This window comes from Takifugu rubripes, chromosome 9 (assembly GCF_901000725.2).
Source record: "Takifugu rubripes chromosome 9, fTakRub1.2, whole genome shotgun sequence".
In the NCBI taxonomy this organism is placed as follows: domain Eukaryota; kingdom Metazoa; phylum Chordata; class Actinopteri; order Tetraodontiformes; family Tetraodontidae; genus Takifugu; species Takifugu rubripes.
Window position 1 is genome coordinate 14,364,007 of NC_042293.1, and position 17,911 is coordinate 14,381,917.

General features: G+C 47.4%; 3 protein-coding genes across 3 annotated transcripts; all 3 read left to right on the forward strand.

Moving 5' to 3' along the window:
- Positions 1 to 644: 644 nt before the first annotated feature.
- LOC101071889 (protogenin B-like) lies at positions 645 to 12,454 on the forward strand. Its single transcript, XM_011607672.2, has 19 exons — positions 645 to 781; positions 1,199 to 1,498; positions 3,750 to 3,894; positions 3,965 to 4,098; positions 4,177 to 4,473; positions 4,559 to 4,718; positions 4,793 to 5,040; positions 5,365 to 5,529; positions 5,701 to 6,006; positions 6,663 to 6,848; positions 8,429 to 8,524; positions 8,620 to 8,806; positions 8,912 to 9,039; positions 9,265 to 9,435; positions 9,515 to 9,691; positions 9,809 to 9,932; positions 10,020 to 10,155; positions 10,228 to 10,323; positions 10,403 to 12,454. The coding sequence occupies exons 1-19, from the start codon at positions 712 to 714 to the stop codon at positions 10,796 to 10,798; spliced, it is 3,522 nt and encodes a 1,173-aa protein (XP_011605974.2). The 5' UTR covers positions 645 to 711; the 3' UTR covers positions 10,799 to 12,454.
- A 734-nt stretch (positions 12,455 to 13,188) lies between these two features.
- On the forward strand, positions 13,189 to 14,857 carry rsl24d1 (ribosomal L24 domain containing 1). Its single transcript, XM_003967707.3, has 6 exons — positions 13,189 to 13,347; positions 13,890 to 14,003; positions 14,080 to 14,152; positions 14,226 to 14,289; positions 14,416 to 14,501; positions 14,607 to 14,857. Exons 1-6 carry the CDS (start codon positions 13,267 to 13,269, stop codon positions 14,681 to 14,683), a joined length of 495 nt encoding a protein of 164 aa, XP_003967756.1. The 5' UTR covers positions 13,189 to 13,266; the 3' UTR covers positions 14,684 to 14,857.
- A 702-nt stretch (positions 14,858 to 15,559) lies between these two features.
- Positions 15,560 to 17,420, forward strand: arpp19b (cAMP-regulated phosphoprotein 19b). The gene is made up of 3 exons (XM_003967708.3): positions 15,560 to 15,755; positions 16,198 to 16,320; positions 16,401 to 17,420. The coding sequence occupies exons 1-3, from the start codon at positions 15,711 to 15,713 to the stop codon at positions 16,569 to 16,571; spliced, it is 339 nt and encodes a 112-aa protein (XP_003967757.1). The 5' UTR covers positions 15,560 to 15,710; the 3' UTR covers positions 16,572 to 17,420.
- Positions 17,421 to 17,911: the final 491 nt, after the last annotated feature.

A 17,911-nucleotide genomic window follows, 5' to 3' on the forward strand; every position in this document is an offset into this window, starting at 1 on the left:
GAGGGACGGGACAGACGACCCTGACAGCTGCAGAAGGAGGGCTGGGAAACAGGAGGGTCATTGTCAAAAGGCCTGATCAATATTTGAATTCATTAGACCCATCGATATCTCCTCATAATTACTGGGTTCTGTGGGGGGGGGCAGGTGCTCTTCACTGACCTTACTGCGGGGGCCAATCTCCTCTCTTCTGTTCTCTCTCCTCATGCTACAGCTAAAGTCAGCCTAGCTGCTCCAGAAAGGCCTTAAAATAAATACACGTTGTCACGGTCCAACTTAAAATAAAAATAAAAATCTAGCTTTAAAAGCAGAGGATGGCGATGCTCCCTGATCCTCGTCATCCTATATACATATATACATCCTGAACAACTTGCTATGCTCTCTTCAAGACAATGTCCACAATCTCACATCGACATAAACAATAACTAAATAAAAACTCAAACATTCAAAACAGTTGAGTTGAATTTGGGTCATTGACGCTGGGTTACAGTGGCAGTTCCTCCTCTGGGCCCCTGGGGTCCTCGCACCCACCGTGCGTTTGGGTCTGCCGGCGTGCGCATGCGTACCAAAGCGCGGGGGCCGGGTCCCCCCAGCAGAGCCCCCCCATCCCCGTGAGGCGCCGCTCCTGCGCTGGTGCGCACAGAAGAGATTGGGAGGATGTGCGAGCAGGACGCGTGAGCGCCCGGAGGGGAAATGACCCAAGAATCCGGATAAATGGCCAAGTTTAAGATGAAAAGCCGGAGCTTCCTGCCACCTCTGTTCGTTTTGTTCCTTCCTCTATCCGGTAAGAGTCTCTTTCGGGTTGATTTTGTACCGTTGACTTTCGTTTAGAGATGCTCTGATTTGCGCTCCGCTGAATCTCGGACGCGCAAAATGCGCCTTTAACTGCAGCGTTTCCTGTCGTTGTTGACTCCTGAAGCTGCTTATGAAGGCGGAGGCAGCTTCCTGACTTAGATCCATGCACTGAGATACTGATCCCAACTTTTCCCTCTCACGCTGGTCACCAAACCGGCTCCGTTATTTTCCAACTCTCTTTAATCGTCGTATATTTGTGACGTCATATTTACCTTAGGAACTCGAGTTTTAGTCAATTATTCTGCCAGCAAATCTCATCAGCGGTGTTTATTCCTTGCCAGACATAAAGTGTGACAGCTGTTGGTGTTGCTCTGTGTGTTGCTCAGCAGTTTGCTCTCCTCTCCAGGTGTTCTGTGTTTCAGCGAGTTGTCCTTCATCACAGAGCCCTCGGACCTCACCGTGCTGCCAAAGGACCCTGCTGTCCTGGACTGCCAGGCCCACGGGCAGCCCCCGGTCACCATCAAGTGGCTGAAGAATGGAGTCCGGCTGGCAGAGAGCGAGCACACGCAGTTTCTGCCCAACGGCTCCTTGTTCATACCAAAGACAAAGCACACAGAGGAGGAATCAGACCAAGGGTTCTACCAGTGCCTCTCCCAGAACAAATACGGAGCTATCCTAAGCCAAAGATCCCACCTGACTATTGCACGTAAGTATGGGCTGCTGTTCAGACTTTAGTGCACGCTTCGTGTACCCAGCATTGGGCAGGTTCATGGGTCATTGCCCTGAAGGTGAAGCAGATGCAAAACCAGGGTTTTTTTAATTTTCTTGCTAGTTTTGGTGCTGTTGGAGGTTGCAGACGTTTGGCTGTGGCAGTTCTGTTCAGGACAGCCCACAATCGCTCCATAAATCTCGTCCTCTGGGTCTCTTGTCCTTCCCAAAAAGTTAGAAACGAGCTTTTTACGCCAGTGTGATACCATTGTCTCTGCAGGCGGAGCGCTCTGCTACACAGAGGAATCTCTGAAAGGCCGTTCGGCTTTTAGCCTTTGTTTGGAGTAACCCTGACCGCCACCGAAGAAAAGGCTCCGTTTTCAGGGCATTTGTTTGTCCACATATCAGTGGACGGGACAGCTGTGCCTATTCAGGGGGCTGGTGGACTCTTTAATGGGTCTTGGGTTGTGATATCCCATCAGCGCTGCCATGGAAACAAGGGTGTTCTGTGATACTGAGGCTGAAAAAAGACTTTTGACCCCATAGTGTGCAGAGTATAACCAATAAAAATACATCATTATTTAAAATATCTACAACTTTTTAACATCTAGCTATGCTGCTGATGTTAGTAGATTAACCAGAATCCCCCCAACCCCCCCCCCCCCCCCCCCCCCCACCCCACCCAAAAAAAACAACAGGTGAAAAGATAAAACAAATGTCAAGTTTGGCCGTCTGGCCTTTGTCAGAGAAAGGGTTAAAGGTTTTTTGGTCAGCTGTAGCCAGGCAGTGGAGGATGGGCCTCCTCCGTGCCCCCCCCCTTCTGTCCAGAGGTCCTGGGGGTCAGGGGTCTGCAGGGTAAGGCTTTGTGATGTCACAGGCCCGCTCTGGCTGGGCTGTCCTGCTGTTCGCTCCCCCATCCCAGAATCCGCTTCACTTGATTATTGCCTCTGTTGCCCCGTCCCACAGAATAGTTGAGTTAGTTATAACGAGGAAAAGAGGTGATTTTTAGACTAAATTGTAAGGGGGGGGGGGCATTATGGAGGCTTGTTTCAATGAGCTGTGTCTTTCTCTGGAGCTCATTCACGAGAGCAACTTTAGCTTAAATTGATGGACTGTGAGCAGCTTCTAATCCGTTTCACAGCATTTAGAGAAGGAAACAAACATTTATCCATCACCTTTGCTGGACCGTTGCAACAATATTTACACGGTCTTTCGTAGACTGACGGTAAACTTCCCAGTTTGGGCTAAAATTGAATGGAAGAGGGGGTAGATGCAAAATTTGACCTCTGTGGATAAAGCTTTGTGCAGTTTGACCTCCACATTGATTTGTTCTTTCTAAAAGAGGTGTCCACATTAGAGGGCAGGTCTGTGCAGGTCCCACCCACCATCTAGACCACCAAACCCAGGACGAAGATCTGCCAGGTCCTCGCTGTCTGGTTAATATGCCCCCGTTCTCAAAGATGGAGGCAGGTGTCCAGGATGGTCCGAAGGCCTTTCAGAGGACCAATCCTGAACTCAAAATCCCAAATCCAAACAAACACACACGGCCGTCCTGGTTCCTGTTTAATACAAACAATGTGTAACATTGATATGAGATTAGGTCTGAAATTAAGGGATTGCACCTTAATGTGGACTTTCAGTGGGGGAATAGGGTATTGATTCCCTTTAACATGATATTGACTTCCTTCTTGTGAGGGATGGAGGGGAGAAGGGGGGGGTATCACCCTTGTGAACAAAGGTCATTGGTCAAATTTAGGAGATTGAGGAGGTGAGCGCAGATTTGTTGTTTTTGGGCACTGAAAATGTGACAGATTGTAACTCAAAGCTGTTGGCCAAATGTGCCTAAATGTGCACGTTGAGGGTTATAGGATCGAATTCATAGTGGCGCAGTGATAAATTTGCACGTGCGCGTGAGTTCAGCAAAGTTGGGCCGCCCACTGCAACTTTGCCCATAATAGTTGGTCATCTGTAATCCCTCGGATGCAGAGCAAATGGATTACTTCTCATCTCCGGCGCAGCGCAGCATCGCTCATTGTCATTCTCCCATTGATCCATCGAGCGGAGCAGCTGCTCTCCGTTGCTCATCCGCACAAGAGCGACATCGCGGATCAATTCCTTTCACCGAGACACTTAACATCCATCAAACTCAGGGCTTAATATGCTGAGTGGCGTTGCGTGCTAAAGGTAAAGAAACGACCTCTTGCTTAAACACGCCACGGCGGCGGCTGATGCTGGGTGGTTCTTGGCAGGTATCTCAGAGTTCGCGTTGCACCCGGTACCTGCGGCGGTGACTGAGGGCTCAGTGGCCAGATTCTCCTGCGTGGTCACCTCCAGCCCCCCAGCCACCATCACCTGGGAGCTCAACCAAAGCACATTACCGCTGCACTCTGAAAGGTACCAGCACGTCGACCCCGGGAATGTCCGGACCGCCTCCACCCTCACCTTTTCTCTTCCCTGTTCTCAGGATAACTGTCCTGCCTAATGGAGTTCTCCAGATCCACAACGTCCAGCCAGAAGATGGCGGACGGTATCGATGTGTGGCGACTAACGCCGGTGGCCGTTTGAAGAGCAAAGAGGCGGCGCTGACTGTCAGACGCGGTACGGGCCCGCAGCCGTCACGTTAACCCAAGAAGGCCCCTTTTATTTTATTTCAACGCGCTCTTTTTTCCTGTGCAGGTCCGCACTATAAACCTCGCCAAAGACCCCGGATCATTGCTGGTCCTCAGAACGTCACGGCGTCTCTCCGCCAGACTGTGGTGCTGGAGTGCGTGGCCACGGGGAATCCCTCGCCCATCATCTCCTGGAGCCGAGCAGACAGCAAACCCATCGACGTGTACAACGCCAAAGTCCTGGGCAACGGAAACCTGGTCATCGCTGATGTCACTGCCAAGCACGGCGGGGTCTACCTCTGCCGGGCCACGACCCCTGGAACCCGCAACCACACGGTCGCCGCCGCCAACCTCACGGTTCAAGGTAGAGAACGTTCTCCAGCAGCTACCCTGCGTGGTCCTCAGCCGCCTGCAGGTGTTAATCGCTGCCTGGGTTTGATGCCTTTCAGTGCCACCGTCCATCGTGGAGAAGCCTGAGAGCCAGACCCGCCCGAGAGCCGGCACCGCTCGCTTCATGTGCCAAGCTGAGGGGGCGCCGCCGCCACGCATCAGCTGGCTCAAGAATGGGGAAGAGGTTCACCTCAACGGCAGGATTAAGATGTACAGCAGGTACGTGGTCGTGTCGTAGGCGTGGCTGCTGAGAGCGTAACAACTAAGATCTTTTTTTTAAACTTGTTCCGCAGTAAACTGGTGATAACTCAGATCATCCCCGAGGATGATGCCATCTATCAGTGCCTGGCGGAGAACCAACAAGGTTCTGTTCTGTCCTTGGCTCGCCTTATTGTCGTCATGTCGGAGGACAGGCCCAGCGCACCCAGAAACGTTCACGCCGAGACCATCTCCAGCTCCGCCATCTTACTGGCCTGGGAGAAGCCTCTTTACAACGCAGACAAAGTCATCGCCTACTCCATCCACTATATGAAAGCTGAAGGTGAGCACTGGTGTGAGGATGAAGGTGTGGGCGGGTACGGATTGAGCCTCACGGTGAGCCCTCGTGTAGCCCGCTTCGCAGGGACGGCCATCTGGGGTTGCTGTCAAGGAGGTCTCAGAAAGGCACCTTCATTGGAATCAGAACAGGCTTAGGCAGCACATTGTCTGCTGGGACGCTGCAGTTAAAGGGGCAGTGCAGCTTTAAGTTTCACGGGCTTGCAAAGCAGGAGCCCAAGGAGATATTTAACCATTTCTTAGTTTATATCACTTGTCTATAAGTGAGGTTTGGCCTTATATTCTAACCTGTCTGATCCTTGCATGGCAGGTTTAAACAACGAAGAGTACCAGGTGGTTATTGGCAACGACACCACCAGCTATATCATCGATGACTTGGAATCTGCACGAAACTACAGCTTTTACATTGTGGCCTATATGCCAATGGGGGCCAGTCGCATGTCAGACCAAGTCACACAACACACTCTGGAGGACGGTAAGAACAGAGGCCGTTCAAATATTGCATATTTAAACCCAAATACGCGTATTTAAGTCACATCATGACCTTCATTTTCTCTCGCTCTGCTCGTTAGCAGCATTTTGAAACGAATACACAGTTTAGCTTTGAACTTGTCGGTCACTGAGCGCTACTTCCTCTTCTCCACAGTTCCCCTGAGAACCCCAGAGCTCAGTCTCACCAGTCACAGCTCGACGGATATCCAGGTAAACTGGCAGCCGCTGCCCGCCAAGGTGAGCCGCGGCCGCTTGTCCGCGTACAGGCTGTCCTATCGGACGGCGTCAGACAGCACGGTGGCCTCTGTGGAGATACCTCAGAACAGCACCCAACACCTGCTGGAGGGGCTGCAGCCCGACACCATCTACCTGCTCCGCATGGCCGCGGCCACACGTGCGGGTTGGTGTGAGCCTTCAGCGTGGACTTCACACCGGACGCCCAAGACCTCCAGCAGCAACGGTAAACAGAGAGGAGCCCACCGAGCTTTAGACTGCTCTTATCAATGCAAGCTAGCATGTTCTGTGTTGGGTTATAGCCCTTTTTAAGAAGCAACCAATGACTAAGTGGATCCCATGGTCCCGGACCTAAGCCCCGCCTTCTGGAGCCCTGTTTTTATTGTTATGTTTGGAATACCGGGAGGATCACTGGAGCTCATGCAGACTGGCCAGAGTTTGCTCTTGTAGCATTATCTCACAGTCTTTGTGTTGGTTACCCAGGAACCTTTGCCCTTCGCTGTCAGCGATGTTGGAGTGGTCTCAGTCACGGGTCATAAAGAGAGGGCCCCAGGCATCTATGTGGGGGAAAGAATAGCCTCTTTTCATGGCCTGGTGTGTTGGGGGAGGCGGTTTGTCCACCAAAGCTTTGAATTTAAAGTTGCAAAAGTTCACTTTTCAGACCATGTAACAGGCGTACTGGATGATAATTCCACTTTATTCTATAAAAACAATCTGCGTGGAGGCGCATGTTCTGCCAAATTCCTGCTTAAATGGTCCCTTCGTCACACTCACAATCCATCAGCCGCTCTTCCTTTTGTGTGCTGGGTGTCCCGCGGTTTTGTTGTTTTTATCTATTTCAAACATGCTCATGCACAGTGCTCGCTCTCTCGCCCCCAATAGTGCCTTCAGCTCCCATTCTTCAACTTGAGCCTCTTAACTGCACCTCCATTGTGGCCCGCTGGCAAACTTCCTCGGAATCTGCGGCTGTCCGGGGTTACCGGCTGTGCTACCACGAGGAGGGTCATCCAGAACAACCCACCATCCAGCTGCAGGCTCAGAACATCAGCTACACCATCAGTGGCCTCGGTACGTGATGCTTCCTCCCATCCGTGGGTCTCTGCTGTGCTCTGGTCACTGCCTTTCTACTCAAGTGGGTCTGGATTCACTCTTTACTTGCATTTTTGCCTTCTGTCCTGATCAATATGGCCGACCCCACTTGCCTAACCAGCAGCCCTCTCCAGCCTGGCATGATTGCATGAGCCCAGCCTTCCAGAGTTAGAGGTCAGGGTCCAGATGGCCCTCCCACTACTATTTCTCATCCTGCTACTTGCATAATTACCCCTGGCTATTGTGTTGCCTTCAGGGCCAGACCTGCCCTTTAAGACCCGCGCCTCTACCCCCTTTCACTGGACAGCAGAGCACACAAATAAAGTCTCTTGGGACTGGCCAGAGCTGGAGCAGTCCGCTGACCTCTGGTCGTGGGACAGCAGTCCTGGGTCGGGACCTTGTGCTCGTCTGTGCTGTCCATGTAAATAACCTTTAACAGTCAACACGCGATCTGAACTGGGCCTGATCGAACTTGCTGATAGCATCGTTTTATCTGGCAGCTTTTTGAGTCCGTCTTATACTTGAGTCATCAAGAACAGGAAACTGGAAATTCTAATCAGGTGTTCAGACTTTAAAGGTTTGCCACAACACCAAAGATCGACCCCTCAGGATGTTTCTGTCCGAGCTGCCGCCTTCATGGCTGTGATCTCGGCTGTGACGTCCTGTTCTGGAACCATATTTCTCTCCACCTTCCAAGTTTAAGGCCATGACAAAAGGCAAACGGGGAACAACGTGAATGGGGGAACAAAAGGGGCTCGGCTCCCACAGTCCCGCACCCAGATTCCTTGTGTTCTATCTTGGCCTGACCTGGTGACCTCAGTCAAACCCCTCCCCAGTCCCACGGGCGTAGGATCCCAGCAGCTGAACGCTGAGGCCCTGCCCCCACAACAGGCCTGGACAAACCGCCTGGACTGGTCAATACCCATAAGGCCATATAACCAAATGAGCCAGATTAGAATACTTCCCTGAAACAAGAAGCAATTGTAACAGTAATTTAGCTGAAGCCCAAACTTTAAAGCCCAGTTAAAATCAGAGTGAGAGATTCAGTTTCACCTGCTCCTCTGAATTTTACTGCCTGAATTTTACTGCTGATTCACATGTAGATCTTTTTTCTTAGCACGTTTCTTAGTAGCACGTGCTGGAATTAGCGTTTTAAGGTGGGTGTCAAAGAAATCCAAAAACAGCCGTTTCTACCACCTTTTTCATAGAAGTTACTGATCACCAGATTTCCAGGGCCCAGGGGCTCGATGATCTCTCTCATGCTCCTTACACATGACAACCGGTGATAAACGAGAGGCCGGGGCGACTCGGGAGGGGGCGCCACGCCTTGTCCGTGAATGGTGAATGGCCAGCAGTGACCTGCCCCCCCCCCCCCTCACACACACACACACACACCCTGGGAGCTAATTGTCACCTTGTCTGCCTTTTTGAAATAGGTCTTTTGGTCACTGTGGAGTTTTTTTAGGGGGTTTGCTTGGGCTAAGGCGTCATTTTTATTGGTATATTCGGCCCCAGCCCTTAGATTTAGCAAAGACCGACCAATCGTTTTTGTGTTTCAGACCCAAGGAGAAAATATCACGTCAAGATTTTGGCCGTCAGTCAGGCTGGAGAAGGGTACCAGGCAGACCAGACCGTCACTACTCCGGGGTGTCTCTGTGAGTACAACTACCGGCTCTTTATTTCAAATTTGATTCCAAAGAGAATTGCTTTTCCATTTTAATTATTTACACTTTGTGTTTGCGTCCCACAGCGGCCAGGGACCAACTGGCAGCATCTCCTCCACCTCCAGATCAACTGACCATCTTAGCCAGCAACTCCACTGCAGTGACTCTGCGCTGGAACCCCCCGGCTTTAGCATCCAGGAAGTCCGTGCGCTACACGGTCCGGTGTACGCCCGTGGGCACCCGCAGCGCCGCCGCCATCCGCTACCTACAAGTGTAAGCTAAAAACTGAAGCTAACTGCGTAGCTCCATCCTGATTTAGGAATTTCTCCTGCAGCTAGTCTTGGGAATGTCGATAATGGAAGAGTTTTGTTTCCACAGCACCACGCAGACTGCTCTGCTTCAAAATCTGGACCCAAACACTCGCTATGAGTTTGTGGTGCGCCTCCACGTGGACCAGATTTCAAGTCCTTGGAGCTCTGTAGTGTACCATCAGACGCTACCAGCAGGTACTAAGACCATCAGGATCCATGAGTGTTTGTTTCTTATGTACCTTTTTTAAGCATTTCCTGATATTTGGACTGGTTGCATCTGTTTACTGGACCCATTTCTCAAACCCAGAACACCCATGTTTGGTTCTGCTCGGGCGCTCTGCTCTCCTGATCATGATGAAAGCTAACGGAACTGCTCGTGTCCACTGTAAATGTTTGCTAACAACGTTTCCGCGTGTGCAGCGCCACAGCAGCCGCCGACTGGAGTGCGAGTGACGCTGATCGAGGACGACACCGCCCTGGTGTCCTGGAGGGAGCCTGCAGAGCCCGACGTTGTGGTGACCCACTATACCATCCTGTACGCCTCTCAGAAAGCTTGGCTGGCTGGTAGATGGCAAATAATGCAAAGGGAGGGTGAGTGATTATAGTAACTATCTGCTCTCATTAATCACAAGTTATAGTAGTTAACTTCTTGGCCTGCTTCCTCCTCCAGGCTCCCACACCATGGCTCTCCTGGAGAAGCTGGAGCCTGGGAGCGTCTACTTGGTGAAGATCTCTGCTGCTAACCGGGTCGGTGACGGCCCGTTCTCTCAGGTCGTGGAACTGGCACCCAAGCGGGGAAACACCCACCGCAGCAAGAACCCCAGACACTCCAGTCCTGATCCAGCAGGTACGATGGAGGAAACTGCTGGCGGCATCTCTTATCTGGATTTTCACATTTAGTGTTTTCAAACAGCACAGTCGACCTTTTAAAGAGGCCTCTCACACGTTGCTCGCTCTCTTCCAGGCTTCTCCGATGGCCTGTACCACATCGACCAGCGGTCCATGACAGGGATCGTCGTTGGCGTGTGCATCGCCCTGGCCTGTATCGTCATGTGTGCCTTGATCCTCATCAACAAGGGCAGACCCAGGTGCTGGCTATGACCACCCCAGTTGTGCTCAGTTTCAAGCTTTCGTCCTGCATTTCTCTGACATCTGTTGAATCCTTTTTTGGGCAGAAAATCCGCGGGTCACAAAGTCTCGGCTGTGGGAGCGGCTGAAGGTCCGGTTGGTCGGCCTCTGCCCAACGAACGCCTCCCGGAGACCATTGAGGCCCTGATGCCCATGATAAGCTCTCACTTCATAGACACAAAGGTGAGATAAGTGGTCGCTTGTGACCAGCTGAGCCAAATGGAAGCGGGTTTCTCACCTTTTCTCCCGTTTCAGGGGGGATCCAACAGCGCCGGTCCGGCCAGCAACAAGAACCAAAGCAAGAGTTGGCTTCTCTTTAAGAGGGACGTCGTGAATCCACCAGGAAGCCATGTAAGCATCCACACCTCCTGCTCCGACATCTTCCATCCCTGCGTATTTTTTTTAATCCTAATTTCACTTGTGTCTCCAGGACGAGTGTAGAGCCAGCTTGTACGAACCCGGCAGAACCGTCCTGAGGTATGAAGAGCATTTCGGATCAGCTGCTATGCCGCCTCCAACCAAGGAGCTCTTTCCCTCGGAGAGCTCCCACAGCAGCGAGGGCAGCCAGGAGACGGCTGACTCGGGTCACTACTCCACCGAGGAGAGCAACGAGGAGATGAGCAGCCCTTCCTCCGGCCAGCACTCCCGACCCCACTCCTTTGGCCCGGAGGACCCCGGCACTGAAGCGAAGCCGTCCTTCAAGGTGGAAAACGAAGCGATTCTGAGGCAGTCGTGCCGGCACTCCGCCCCCGAGGCTCCCCAGTCCCGACGCCCCTCAGAAAACTACGGCCTGACCCCCAACACACCCGAGGGCGCTGACTCCTAGGAGTGGGATTATCTCCCAGGACCAAGGGGATGGAAAGGCAGCTGCTATGATGACGGACGGATGCTTCGGATCTACCTCAGGACTTTGTGCGCGTGAACGTCACAGCATTTATTTTCCGTTCTTTAAAAAAAAAACACCTACCTGTTTGTGTTTGGCGAGGCTGTCCTGAACCAAAGCTCACCCATGATGAATGTCAAGAAGAATGTTAGAAAGTGCTGTCACACAGTTTTATATATATTTAATGACTTCCTGCTGGAGCCGAGGGTGTGGACTGGAACCCTGTGACTTACCTACCTCCGTCTTCGGTTGCTGTACATAAATTTGACGTGCGCCTTCTCCCGGAACGTTCTCAGATGGGACGGAGCTGAAACGCCGCTCGCCTCGTCTGCCGGCGCTTCGCTTTCTGGCCTTTACCTCAGTTGTTTTTCTCTTCAGTTTTCGCAGTTGTGAAGGAGTTTTTGGCTTCACGCGTCTGAATGATGCGTGTGGTGAGAATAACAAGTGCATTAGGTGCTGTCAAATGGTGCGGGCGTTACCAAAAACACACCATTTGCCCTTTTGAGTGCACTCAGACTCAAAGCTTTAACATGGCCTTAACGTTGAAAGGGCTTTGCTTTTGGAAGAGGAGACCCAAAGATGTGGAAAATTTTACCCAAAGAGTGTTTGAGAATACAAAGATATTATAAAGCAGCCAAAAATATATGAGGGGGTGCTTGCCAAAAAAAAAAAATCTTTCCAATGATGTACATTTCCCTGTGAATGATGCTTTGTAAATGTCCTTGACGCTTTATTCTGGTGAAAGCTTTAGCACAAGTCCCTCCCGCTTGTGTTCCGTTTGCCTTCTACATCGCTGCTAAATGCTGCAGCGACACCGATGCTATTATCCAAAGAGTTGTCTTCTTCCTCGTGTGGGTTCATCCAGCTGAACCATGGCATTATGGCCTGGAGATGATGGACACCAAAGACCGGTTTCATGAGGAAGAATTCTTTCTCTCTCCATTGTATTTTCTGTCCAGGTGTGACAGTGAAGGATTCTGACTATCAAAAAGGAAACCCTGTATGAGAAGAGCAACATAATCAGTTTTATACCTTTGACATAGAAATAACCTTAACCAAAGAAACTTGAAGTCTCTGTTGTTTAGTGGTTTTCTTTGGTTTTCATTCACATTATTTGCATCCAAATGTCACATGATTTCCAGTTGTTTTGGTAACTAGAAAGCTCATTTGTTTAAGGCTCAAGCGGTCAAAGTGATTTGTTGTTTCGTTTTATCACAGTATGAATTTTCATCAGATCTGTTTCATTTTCAAGGAACTTTTTAGCCTCTTGTGAACGAAAATGTTTCCCCATCTTAATGTGACCTTTGATATAAGTTCAACATTGTCCTGTGTAATTCATTGCAATAAAAAGGTTATTTTGATGGTTGCAATTAATTGTGCCCATTTAACTGTAACTCAGGTGCCAAATGTAGATTTAGAGTATAGAATGAACTGTTATTATTTAAATTATGGGTTTCTGATATTTCTGCTTTAACAAAACCACTTCTTTTAAGCGTGCAACAGAAGAAATTATTTTATGAGTTGAAATGTTGCACCAGATGTTTTTATACTCTCAAGATGTTCAACAACAACTAGATAATAAAATTGTTCCTGGAAAAATACTTTTTTTTATTGTACACGTTTCCTTTTTAAAAATCTGGGTGGGTGCTTTTCATCAAAAGAACTTTATATAACAAAGTTTGTTAAGATAACAAGTTATAAAAAGGGGCATATATACAACATCGGCTTTGAGAGAATTCATCAAATTTAACTTCCATTGGAATGATTTAGTGATCCTGCATTGAAATTAAAGTAAGTTACAATTATTTCTGACTATCTGAAATGGGTTAAAATAAATACGGTGTGATTTTCGGTAATTTAAAATAAAAATATCACCCTTTAAATAACATTCAGTCAGCAAACGCTGAAATAAACGCAAACTCGGACATTATAGCATTAAAAGAATAGTACGAAGAAATTCCGAGTGTTTAAAAGGTGTCCAGAAGGGGGCAGCAAAGCGCCGCCAGGCTCCCCGGACAGCAGAGTCGATGACGCAGGTGTCCAGAAGGGGGCAGCAAAGCGCCGCCAGGCCCTCCAGACAGCAGAGTCGATGACGCAGATGTCCAGAAGGGGGCAGCAAAGCGCCGCCAGGCTCCCCAGACAGCAGAGTCGATGACGCAGGTGTCCAGAAGGGGGCAGCAAAGCGCCGCCAGGCTCCCCGGACAGCAGAGTCGATGACGCAGGTGTCCAGAAGGGGGCAGCAAAGCGCCGCCAGGCCCTCCAGACAGCAGAGTCGATGACGCAGATGTCCAGAAGGGGGCAGCAAAGCGCCGCCAGGCTCCCCAGACAGCAGAGTCGATGACGCAGAAGAAGAAGCGGGGAGGCGGCCTTGTTTTCGTCATCCGTGGCAGGCAGCGTCGTTGCCGTGGAAAATGCGCATCGAAAAGTGTTATTTCTGCTCGGGACCTGTTTATCCCGGCCATGGAGCAATGTTTGTAAGGAACGACTGTAAGGTACGATGCCTCCTTTGTGTTTGCATTTATGTGTAAATATAAGAGAAGCTCACAATTGAGCGTTTTCTGTTCCCTGGCTAGCTGAGTTAGCTGGAAAACATGCTGTGGTCACTCACGTGGGACGAGGTTTAAATAGCGAAGACACAGAAAATAGTCGATGTTGAATAAAAAGTTGCATCACTGTTGGTTAAAAGAGGCGAAACTTCGTGTCATTGCTGCCTTTTTACTTAATAAAAGAAGCAAGTAATTATAAGTCACCGTTGTCTGACGGGAAATGGCGCCACCTACAGACGCGAGTAAAAGCGTGAAGCTGGAATTATTGCAGGAATTTGGCCTAAAATTACATTGTTATTCAAAATTATGACACGACAATCTTAATTGATGCATACAGGTGTTGCCTTGCATCAGAAACTGCTCATATTGATAAAAATACTCATAAAAATCACATTTTTACCGTTACCAACCTCACAGAATGTTTGATGCATTGTCACCTTTTAAAGTTTATTACATTTTTGTGTCTCTACTTATGTTTTAAAATTTAGACATTCAGATTCTGCAGATCGAAATGTGTCAAAAACTTCAAGAAGAAGCGAAATCCAAGAAAAACCAGATGGACCAAAGCTTTTAGAAAGGCATCAGGAAAGGAGCTGACAGTGGTGAGCTGAGACTACAAATCTGCCTTTGTACACAAATTTGTTGGTTTTGCTCATCTAACACTCTCTTCTTTTCCAGGATAACTCTTTTGAGTTTGAGAAACGCAGAAACGCGCCTGTTAAATATAACAGGAATCTCTGGGAAAAGACAGGTAATGTTTCCATGACGTTTTAGCTGATATGCTGTCACTTGGCTTTTTTACTGAAGTGTCTTGATTTTTACAGTTGAAGCGATGAAGCGGGTAGAAGAAATCAAACAGAAACGACAAGCCAGATTTATTATGAACAGGTGAGCAACATCTTTCATTTTCTTGTATTTTGTCTATTATCTTTTATTTTTTACATTACATCATAACACAGTTGATGTTTATGTCTCCTTTGCATCTATTCATTTTTTTCCTAAATTAATTTATAGATTAAAGAAGGGCAAGCAGTTAGAAAAAGAAGAAGCCATCACCGAAGTGAAGAAAAATATTCACCTTATCAAAGCGCCACATGCAGGTAAAAAAAAATTGGAGGTTCTAAAAAGCAAAAGAATATCAAAAAAATTCATGGAATGATTTCAGCAGTGTGGTCATGTTTTTTTATTATTATTTTTTTTTACAGGAAAATCCAAACAGATGGAAGCAAAGATGGTGCAAAAGCTACAAGAAGACGTCAACATGGAGGGTGAAGACAACTGATCCAGAATTCAACTTCACAGCATTTAGTTTTGAAACCGTATAAATTTTTGACCGAACATGTACAACTTACAGAAATTAAACACTTACCTGCCTTTTATGTTGTTTGTGGGTGGTTGTTGGACTACACAGAATCCGACAATATGCGAGTCAAAAAATAAACACTTTGAAAATCGCTTTTATTTGCAGTATTTTAAAAAAGTTTTTAATTTTGCATCTGATCTGTCATCTGTGGTCAAAACTAACCCAGCTTTAAATGTAAAAATCTCAATCTTTTATACCGTAAATTCTGGACTACAGAGCGCACCTGATTAAAAGCTGCAGGTATCCCGTGTAGTAATATGAAAAATTAGATGGAAAACATTAAGTACCGGTATATGTTTTTATTACCGTAAGAGACGAGTGACAGGTAAGAAACAACAGCCACTCTTTTCACATGTATGTGTATACAGAGACCCTAAATCCAATTTTTATCACGTCAGGATTTTTTAACTTTTCCTTTAATTTAATCCGTTTAGCAACATAAACAAATATATTGTACCGGTAAATGCTTTTTTTCACCTAACGGTGTCTGTAATGCAGCTACCTTGAAATATACGTTTGTATCAGCGACACACAAATTACGTTGTTTACGCTTTTTTACTCAAACAATGAACAATCTAAAACACCCCGATGGCCCACCTCTAAGATCTTCTAAAATCTTTTAACTTAAAAGTCGCATCATATGCTTTTCTTCTAGTATTTTCCATGTTGATGACGGTTAGTAAAAATGACTGATTCAACTGTATAAAGTGTAGAAAAAGTAGCGGTTTATAGTCCGGAATTTACGGTAGTTTACTTTTGACACGTGATCGATCGGGGCTTTTAAACTGCGCCATCTACTTTTCTGGCATCGATTCACTGGCCTGTTGCTGGACAGGCTCCGGTCTTCGCCCGCCTCCGAGCTGCTAGTAGCGTCCTGACATCTCCCACAAGAGCTGGTTGAACGGTTTCATCCAGGTTTTGAGCAGTGCAGGGGTTTGGTGCAGCCATGTCCGAGGAGATTGAAGGAACCGTGACTACTGACGAGCAGCAGGTAAACTGTAACACTGCGGTGCAGCCTTGAAATGAAATCTTTCCTTTTAAAACCGATTAGCGTACCGCTGGTTAGCATGAGCTAGCATGCTACTCTTTGACAAATGATGTAAGTACAATAAAATTAGCATGCTACGTATCACACAAGAATCAGAAACAAGCCTATTGGTGAAAGAAGAGCAATTACTCCCTGGAAAAATATTTAACTTTGATAACTTGGCTAGCAAACAAAGCTGTTGGATGTCATGATTAATGCTAATGGAAATACTAGTCAAGAGTTTCCCCTCATGGCGGCGCTTAACATATCGTGCATCACACAATAAGCACGTTAAATATTGCTGCTATAGGAATGGAACTTTAGTCGCCGTTTGTTTTGCCTACTTGAAGCTTGAAATGCTGCAGCGAGTCGGCGTTTTTTAACACGATACATCGTTGTTTTAAAGGAACTGGATGATAAAGTCATCAGTCCAGAGAAAGCGGAGGAGGCCAAGTTGAAGGCCAGGTATCCTAACCTTGGGACGAAGCCTGGAGGTTCAGACCTTCTCAGGAAAAGACTCCAGAAGGGGGTATAATTCAGCTGGAATGGCCCCTGTTGACCATACCTGACTTGCACTATTCTTACTTTATATCTTTTAACCTTTTCCAGCCAAAATACTTTGACTCTGGGGACTACAACATGGCCAAAGCAAAAATGAAGAACAAACAGTTGCCCTCAGCCCCGTCGGAGAAGACGGAGATCACCGGTGGCCACATCCCAACACCTCAGGACCTGCCCCAGCGAAAGACTTCAATTGTGACCAGCAAACTTGCTGGTTAATGGTTTTATTGTTTTGTTATCATTCCACCCTTCACTTCTTATCTTCCTGCTGTTTATGTGTTTATATTCTACCTTTTGTATATATTTATCCATTTGGAAGAAGCTATGTACTACATCAAAACCTCGAATAAAATGCCACTATCAGACCTGCATTGCTAAATTTAAACACAAGAGTGGTTGCTAAAAGGTTTCTCATCAACCGAATGTTGAAATAATTCTACTCCGACACCAAATATCATCACAAATTGGTGTTTTCCCAGTGTCTGATTATCTTTCCCTTAAGGAAAAATGCTTCATGCAAATTGGTTGAGCTGAAGAGTGATCGCATGACCACAAAGAACTTGTTAGTCCACGTTCTTATTATTATTTTTTAAAAGATACAAATGGAGCAGATGTCATTGCTGTATCTGTGATCTTGATGCATGATTTGCCTTCACTATTGAAACTATTTAGCCACCCAGTACAAGGCAGGTTCTACACTAAATATTCCCGTTTTTCCTAACCGTTCCTTGTGGATCCATTGCCTTTTGCTCGTACCTTGAAGCGGATCGATCGGGCCGCACGCTCATTTGCATTTTAATTTCGATGACATCGGTTTGGTTCCACATGACTCGCTGCTGGTCTCCATTTCATCCGGACCGTATAAATGGCCTTAAGAGAAACTTTTTGAGCAATATTTGCTCCCTTGGTGAGCGTAGTTGTAAGTTTTTTGACTGAGTTGTCTGTTGCTGTCTGACTGGAATCACAGGATTTTATGGAATGAATAATCCCCTGACTTGTGTGCATTTGCTGTTTAGTCACAGAGTGCCATTTGTTTTTGTAAATAAAATAGTTTTGCATAATACCTAATAAGTAGATGGTAAATTTCATTTCTCCCCGTTTTCTTGATTCTAAATGATCATTTATGCATGCGCAGTTTCAAATTTGAGCGGTCTGTTGGGACTGGACTGAGAAGCAGAGGGTTCTCGGTTCCAGCCCCAATGCAAACAACACACAGAAGGTGCCAGAAAACCTGCCGAGGTACCCTTGAGCAAGGTACCAAACCCACAAATGTGCACCTGCCTCCACCCTTTGTGACCCTGAGAGGGATAAAGCGGTTCGGAAGAAAAGGCGAGTTTCAAATTGTGTCCATGTCCTCTCATATTAAATCTCTGTTTCTGGACATTTTTTAACCCACAAAATGTGTCACAACTGTAGAACTCACTATTGTCATAACTAAACTGACATAGAATTTTTAAAAATCACTTAACACTATCTAAGCAAGATAAAGTTTGAATTTTTTTTTAGGTACTTGAAGGTTGAGCAAGAGTGAAAAATAAAATAAAAGTCCTAAGTGAGCT

Bases quoted from the DNA above. Each gene is read 5' to 3' on its own strand.
- LOC101071889 (XM_011607672.2), top strand. From the start codon at position 712: ATGGCCAAGTTTAAGATGAAAAGCCGGAGCTTCCTGCCACCTCTGTTC. The intron at 6,849-8,428 runs GTACGTGATGCT...TTTGTGTTTCAG, and splicing joins CTACACCATCAGTGGCCTCG to ACCCAAGGAGAAAATATCAC. The intron at 8,807-8,911 runs GTAAGCTAAAAA...TTGTTTCCACAG, and splicing joins GCCATCCGCTACCTACAAGT to CACCACGCAGACTGCTCTGC.
- rsl24d1 (XM_003967707.3), top strand. From the start codon at position 13,267: ATGCGCATCGAAAAGTGTTATTTCTGCTCGGGACCTGTTTATCCCGGC. The intron at 13,348-13,889 runs GTACGATGCCTC...TTTAAAATTTAG, and splicing joins TTGTAAGGAACGACTGTAAG to ACATTCAGATTCTGCAGATC. The intron at 14,004-14,079 runs GTGAGCTGAGAC...CTTCTTTTCCAG, and splicing joins CAGGAAAGGAGCTGACAGTG to GATAACTCTTTTGAGTTTGA.
- arpp19b (XM_003967708.3), top strand. From the start codon at position 15,711: ATGTCCGAGGAGATTGAAGGAACCGTGACTACTGACGAGCAGCAG. The intron at 15,756-16,197 runs GTAAACTGTAAC...GTTGTTTTAAAG, and splicing joins TGACTACTGACGAGCAGCAG to GAACTGGATGATAAAGTCAT. The intron at 16,321-16,400 runs GTATAATTCAGC...AACCTTTTCCAG, and splicing joins GGAAAAGACTCCAGAAGGGG to CCAAAATACTTTGACTCTGG.